Raw genomic sequence first — 7,337 nt, forward strand, 5'->3', positions numbered from 1 at the left:
TGTTAGGTTGGACAAACCTTTCAAGGCATCTGCATCAGTGTTTTCCAGTTTGATTCAGAGGGGGGGTTGCATTGTCAGGGACTACAGCTTCCCCTCTGTGAGCTTAAAAATCTAAGTATTTAAGAGGTGTTTTCATCTTTATTATTCAATGCCTAATGGGGTAACAAATGTTATATCCTCTACAATCAATGACAGAAAGGGAGAATGACTTCTGTGGAGTGCTAAGAAGGGGAGAAATTGAGGTGTTCCCCTCCCCTGCTCAGACAAGCATTGCTTCTTTCGGCCTGATCTTGGATTCAAAAAGATTTGTGCTTTTCAAAAGTTGTTAACAGTTTATTAACAGATCATTCTGTGGGAACTGCCTTGTTGGCAGAAGGTGGGAGGAGGCTGTTTCTGAAGAAGACAAATGCTGGTGAAAACCTCCCTGAACTAAGATCGGTGTGGACTTGGGGGAGTAAGAGAAGAGCATTTGGATCTCTGTAAGGGCCTGAAAGCAGGGTGCAGCTTGTGATACAGCTGATATGTGTGTTATGTGCACAATTGTGATGTTGCTGCCTGCAGCATCTCACTGGATAGCTGGCCAAGACCTGGAGTGTGTATGTGACAGCAAATCTTACCAGTTACTGGGGACAGCAGCTGTAGGAGTTGCTGGAAGCAAGATGCAGCTCTCTTCTGCTTTAGTTTAGTTTTCCTTTCAAAGGTCTCACAACCACTTGATGATGAGAGAGATTTCCTCCCCTACTCATCTCACTGGATTCCTGTCTCTCTTGTCTTGCTCTGGTTTCTGTGGAGCACTGCTTGTTTTCACATCCTTCTCTTCAGCTCCCTGCTTGGTTCCTGGTGATCCCTCCCAGAGAGCTGGCTGTGCTTTGGTCACTAACTGATTTTGAAAAGAACTGAAACAATTGTTTCCATTTGCATTCCTCTGTCTTCCTTATGGAAAATCCCATATTCTACCTTTCCCATCCTCTCCTTTGACTTTGTAACACCCTGCTTGAGCCTTGGTTCCTTCTTTCGGTTGCACTGTACCTTCAGCAGCAGCCTCAGGCCTGCCTGCTGCCTGGCAGTGCTCTGCTGGCACACCCCCTCATTGCCACTTCCTCCTCCCGCTTATTAGTTCTTGTTCTCATGGCATCATTACTATTTCTGTTCTGCTCTGCCTCTTTGCATCATTGTTTTTAAATTATAGATAGCTATTGGCTGAAAAAATGAAGGATAAACTCATTTTGGTGTCATTTATTAAATACATCTGTTCATGTAAAAACTTTTTGTTTGAGACCTAGTACAGATGGTTAGGAGCCCTGCTTGTTGAAGGTACTCTGGCGTTGTTGGGGTGATTTGCAACTCTTGAAAACTTCAAGAGCCAAGGCTTACCTGGTTTCTAATTGTAGCAAACTGCAGTAACATTCAGAGTTCAAAGAACTGTTGATTGCCCTTTTGATCTTTATACTGCCTGGTTGCTGTTGCACTTGTGTGTCCTCTTTCGCTTTACAGATAGAAAATATTACCCAAGCGTGATTAGATGTCTGCTTTGAATTAATACTTCTTTGCTTTTTTTAACATAAAAAGACATCTTTGATATTTTTTTTCTTTTTATTTTGTTTTCAGCCCCATCTGTTTTGATATGATTGAAGAAGCCTACATGACAAAATGTGGACATAGCTTCTGGTAAGGCTTTTTTTTTTTTGCATTGTGCAAAATGTCCATCTCTTACAGTGTGTGTGCACTGATGTTGCTTTGAATCCCTTCCCTTCTGAGTTGTTACTTTTCTGTCTTCTGTCCCTGCACTGAAGAAAGAGGTTGAAATAAAATATGGGTACCAGTTAGATTAAAAAAGTTGTCTTATTGTTTAAAACAAAAAAATATTGTGCCACCATATTTTCTCTGGAGAGAAATAAAATGGTCATAAACTGCTGGTAGCATCCAGTACTCAGAGTCAGAACCGTGTGTGAACTTTTCTGTTGGTCCTGTCTCTGTAGAGGGCATGGGGGTGAGTGTTGGTGCTGGGAGATCCTCCTTGCCTTTGTGCAAGACCATAGACGGTTTGGGGTGGCTTGCACATTGTCTATTGCCATTCTCTTAAACTTTTTAGGAGAGGATAATGCTTCAGACTTGTTTATATTGTATTGAATTGGCCCAAGGTCCACTTACTTTCCAGTGTGTTGTCTCTGCCTGTCAAATGTTTTGTGGAGAGGACAAGAACCCTCCAGGGATAGGAGTGGAACCATCTGCTGCTCCTCCTCTCAACCAGGGATTGGTATAAATGTTGAATGGTGCTGTTTTAATGTCCCATGTACTCTTATGTTGTCTGTTAACTAGAAATAAATCACCTACCTTTTACAAGAAGTAGTATTCTAGTAGCATAAAGCACTTCCTCAAGCAGCAGATTCAGTTAACTTTTTCAGAAATGTTTTGACCTGCAGCAGGTAAGATAACAGCTGATTTTGTGCCCTCTGTAGTAATACTTTATCCCTGTGATTTGTAAAATTTTTAGAAGTCCAAGATGAGGAGCATTCAAATACATTTATTTAGAAAGAACAGAGCATTGTTGTCACAGATGTCTCTACCAGCAGTTGACATCAAGCTAGGTTCTTAGTGAGATACTTAAACCGGATGCTAAAGTGCGTTTTGTAGTTACTCTGTCCCTCAAATAGCTGACAGCTCAACAGAAGGCACCTCTGAAGTCACCTTTGGTGAGAACAACAGCAGGGGGTGTGGGGAAATGTGAGAAGTCAGTGAAGGTGTTTCCTCTGCTCGATTACTCAAAATGCATAATAGCTTTTAATGTTGCTTGCTAAATATTTGGCTAATCTAGAAGAGTTGCCTCTGAATAACACAGTCTGTTTGTTAGCTCTACCTGTGGAGGGGGGGCATGAATTTGAGATGGAGGCGTGGCTGAAGTTTCCACATTGCCACAATCCTCAGGGCAATGAGTGAAGTACTTAAATACCTTTTGTGATCCCTGCCAAGAAACTTTGCTGTCTTGCTGCTGTAGCATGCTCTGAGTTTATGTTGGAACATTTTGACTCTACTGTAGGATCTTGGCAATGCAACTGGTAGCTGGTGACACAGAGTACACATTATCTAAGGTTGATATTATTTATCTTGTGCTTATGTTTCGTTCCTTCATGCTTGCTCACTTGTGTTTCTTGTTTTTTGTTTTTAAATAGCTATAAATGTATTCACCAGAGCTTGGAGGACAATAACAGATGTCCCAAATGCAACTATGTTGTGGACAACATAGATCATCTTTATCCCAACTTCTTAGGTGAGCTCTAGGCTTATTTTCATGAGAAACGTCTTAGTTGTTAAGGAAGGCAGGTACTTGGAAATTCATTGTATAAATAACCAGCTTCTGGATATTGAAAATAAAATCCAAATATCATCCCTTTGATCAGCTGTGCATTTTATATTAAAAAAAGTGGTTAGTAGTATAAATTGTTAATGTTCTACTGCCTCCAGCAGTTGTGTATGCTGAGTTACAGTAGTGAGACAGACTTGCTGCTGTTTGCGTAGTAAAAAAAGCAAAGCAAAGATGTTTTTCTGATGGATAGAGATTTGAAGCTCTTTATTTACATTTGTTATCTTGCACTGTTGTCTGACTAATGATCACGAAAATCAAGAACATACCCTGTTTACAAAGCATGGATGCTGTAAAGGGGGGAGGCTGAGATACATACTGTACTGTTTTGGCTACTGTAGTGAGGTCCATGTGATGTTTGTGTAAATTAGATACAGAGAAAATAAAATCCTGATTGATTGCTTCTTAAACAGAGGATGGAAATGTTCCTGGCTGGAAATAGTTTAAAACTTAGTTATAGGAGAAAAGATCAAAGGAAACACATTGCAGTGCAAAATGCCAAAATTAAATCAAATTTTGATTTCATCTGTTGGGATACTCATTTAGTAGTATATAGATTAAAAGCCACAGTAGCCAAGGAATGCTTCAGAAACAGGCATCCTGATTTAGACTCAAGCATGTTGTGTTGAAGATGGTGCTGAGGCAGGTCTTGGAGTATATGTTAGGCCAGAGAGTGTTGCTTCCATATACCTGCATTCAGGGGTTTGAGGTTTGTGTTGGAAGGGGAAGAGCTTGGATATGTGTGTGCGAAGGGTTGAGGTTACCTTTCTCTCTTTGCATCATCACTAAATTGGTGTGAAATAAAACTGTAGCAAAAATATATCTTTAAAAATGCACATAGTGATCAAACGAAAAAGTTGTCCTGTTCAGCTGTGCTTGTTTTCGGCCTGTAGTAAATCAGTCAATGTTTTATCTCCCTCATAGTCTTCTGTGATGTACTTCTTCCCTGGAGTTGAAAAACCTTGTCAAAGAACCATGGGTGCTTAGAAAAAGGAACTGAAGCAATTTGGGGAATGTGTAGGGTTTTTATTTGATTATTTTTTTAAAATAATCTTTATATACTTTAAAAAAGAACCCAAGGAGTAAGTTGTTGAGGAAAAAAGTGGAGACATCTACTATTTTAATTACTGATAAACTTACTGTGGAATTAATAATGAAAGTATTTTATTTATCTTATTTATATTTTTTTAGTCAATGAACTTATTCTTAAACAGAAGCAAAGATCTGAGGAGAAAAGACTCAAACTGGACCATTCAGTGAGTAGCACCGTATGTTCCAACTTTCTTACTTTTATACTTATTTAATGGCTTTGTACAGCAATTGTGTCATTATGTGGCTTAATTTAAAAGATATTATACTGCTGAGCCGATGCTTTAACTTGCTTTATGAGGGAATAATACCAATATCAGTGGCACTAGATCCCTTCAACCTTGTTAACTCTTGTTCTTCCTGCCAGTGTTATATGCGTTAGCATAGCTAAGAGTCATATGATGTACTGAATATAATCTGTGAAACTAACCATGGAATCACACTTGTTTAAAGGTAATAATTTTCATTCACTGCTGGAAATTACAGCTACAGTGAGAGTAATGGATGATTACAAGTGCCATGGGCTTTTCTGATCACATGCGAGAAGCTGTGTTCTACAGGGAAATTGGAGGAAGGCTAATACCAACCACAAGAGGGAGAAGGATGTGTTTGGAGTGCTGGTGTCCTGGCTCTGATCCCAGATAAAACTGCCTGGATATCTTCTATCTTGCTTCATGTCACAGAATCGAAGCGTGATCTGTGTTTTCAGTTTATGAAAACCCTTGAGCAGCAGCAGCAGATGCTCTTGTACATTAAGATTGGAAGGAATATATGACATTAATTGGGAAACTTGCATATTTGTCTTGCTCTGTCTGGCTTCCTTGGCTTCTGTAACTCATAAGGTTGCAAAGTAATATTAAAAATCATGGAGCCCTGTTTTTGTCAGTTAAAAAAACCCTCTATTGAAGTATTATTAATTTAGGAGCTGTGTTGCAGAAACCAATGCTTTCAGCACCTGTATGCTTTAGAAAAGGGCATGCATTCATTGGTTTACTCACAGTAAGCTTATATTCATTATAAAATGTGTATACCATATTCAATATAAATTATGCATAAACCATATCTGGTTTAAGATGCACACAATCAGCCTGAAGGCATATACAGGAACTTCTTGGAAATTAGTTCTACTCTCTCATAGCACCCCTTTAAAAACTATGCCCGTAGATGCATCTATTTCAGATAATTACCAGAAAGTGGGAATCTGCTGTGACTTAATGCCCAAAATAGTGTTGTGTCTACCTTTTGGCAGGAAATAAAAAATACAGACATCTCTAAAAAGAGAAATCTTGCTGTTGTACCAGCTCCTTAAAGTGCCTGTTCTCCTCTTCTGTTACTTTTGGTATTAAGAAAGTCATTTGAGACATGTTGCAGCAAATGCACCATTTCTTGGTCACGGATTTGTCTCATTAGGAAATCATGCTAAGGCATCTTTGAAGCTTTCTGAGTAGTTTAGCAGTAATACATTTAACTAATACATTAGTATGTTAAAATTTGTCTCAAATCTTGTTGACTTGCTTAAATTATGTTTTTCCAGATTGAATTTGAGTTTTTGCCTGTGTCATTTGCACAGGTTCTGTTGGGAGTTGTGTAAAGAGTTGTGTGTTCTATATGGATGTTACATATCTTTATTTTTCTTAACCTGGGCAATACAAATAGGCTACAACCTCTGTGAAAATATCTGGTTTAGACTGGATGGCATTTCTAGTTCTTGCAAATTTAAGTGTCTTCATCTAGTGTCATAGCTTTTACATGTAGGATTTTTAAATCCTTTGTTTCTTAGAAGGCCTGAAGACATTTCAGTTGCTCCTGTTGGTTCCTGGGGCTTTTTAATGCAAGGCTATATTAGCATTAATCTATGATTCAGGTTTTGTTGTGCTAAAAGATACTTTCTTTTTTACTCCTTACTGACAAGGAGAAGAGCAAAGAGCCTGTAGGGGAGAATGCTGACTCTCTGAGGAATCCTTCTCAGCTTTAACAGGTTAAATGTAAAGATCACTCTGAGCTGCATCTTCTTCCCAGTTCTCTCATTTCCCATGAAAATAGTCTTAAGAGGAGTAGTGTGGGATGTGAGAGTAGAAGGAGTAATCTCATACTACATTCTTCCATTCGAATTTAGCATGAGAGCTTTATCTATTACTTGGTTAAAAAAATTAAAAGGTATTGCCACTTAACAGTATTTCAGATAGATGTAATCAAACTAAGCTTGGATAAACGTGGGGTTTTTTTTCTTTCTCCCCATAGAAACATGTTCTTGGAAACTAGGGCACAAATCAGATAAGTGTGATTGTGAGATAATCTCTTCCTAGCAGCAGCAGCTATGCTCTCATAAAGCACAAATATCTTCCCAATAAGATAAGCAGCTACCCAGTAGGACAGGAGAGCAATATCCTGTAAGTGTGGGAGAATTGGGAATTCTGACTCCTACAAGTTCTTTTGAAATTTTACAAAGAGATGAAATATTGTAGTGTTGCTTTTAATATCAGTTGCTGGATGTAGCCCTGGGTGGCTGGAACTCAGTCTCTCCATCATCTCTTGTTCTCTTCCTAGAATGGCCACAGGTGGCAGATAATTCAAGATTTGTTGGGAACTGACCAAGACAATCTTGACTTGGCCAATGTCAACCTGATGCTGGAGTTGCTGGTGCAAAAGAAGAAGCAGCTGGAAGCAGTAAGAGGTTTCTCTTGTCTTATTTAAATGGACACCATTGTCTAGTTAGCAGGTTTTTCTTTTCATGCTTTTATCTTTGAAGTAAGATTCTGTTGCTGAGTTAATTGCTCAGAATTTTCTCTTGCATTTTGATGCTGAAAAGTTAGCCATCTCACTGACCTTTGTAGCAAACTTGTTTCAGCCGTGACACCCATAATGTGCTTATACAACCCTGCCAGCA

At 38.9% G+C, this 7,337-nt stretch overlaps 1 protein-coding gene across 1 annotated transcript in view; it reads left to right on the plus strand.

Moving 5' to 3' along the window:
• Positions 1-1,608: 1,608 nt before the first annotated feature.
• The window catches only part of RFWD2 (ring finger and WD repeat domain 2, E3 ubiquitin protein ligase), a gene marked incomplete at its 5' end in the record, with an annotated part of 88,245 nt that continues 82,516 nt past the window's right edge, over positions 1,609-7,337 (plus strand). Inside the window, 4 exons of the mRNA XM_010082529.1 lie at positions 1,609-1,668; positions 3,171-3,268; positions 4,553-4,617; positions 6,998-7,117. Coding sequence (XP_010080831.1) covers positions 1,609-1,668; positions 3,171-3,268; positions 4,553-4,617; positions 6,998-7,117 — 343 coding nt within the window. The remainder of the gene's footprint in view (positions 1,669-3,170; positions 3,269-4,552; positions 4,618-6,997; positions 7,118-7,337) is intronic.

Source organism: Pterocles gutturalis, unplaced genomic scaffold, assembly GCF_000699245.1.
Source record: "Pterocles gutturalis isolate BGI_N339 unplaced genomic scaffold, ASM69924v1 scaffold37719, whole genome shotgun sequence".
Taxonomy (NCBI): Eukaryota; Metazoa; Chordata; class Aves; order Pterocliformes; family Pteroclidae; genus Pterocles; species Pterocles gutturalis.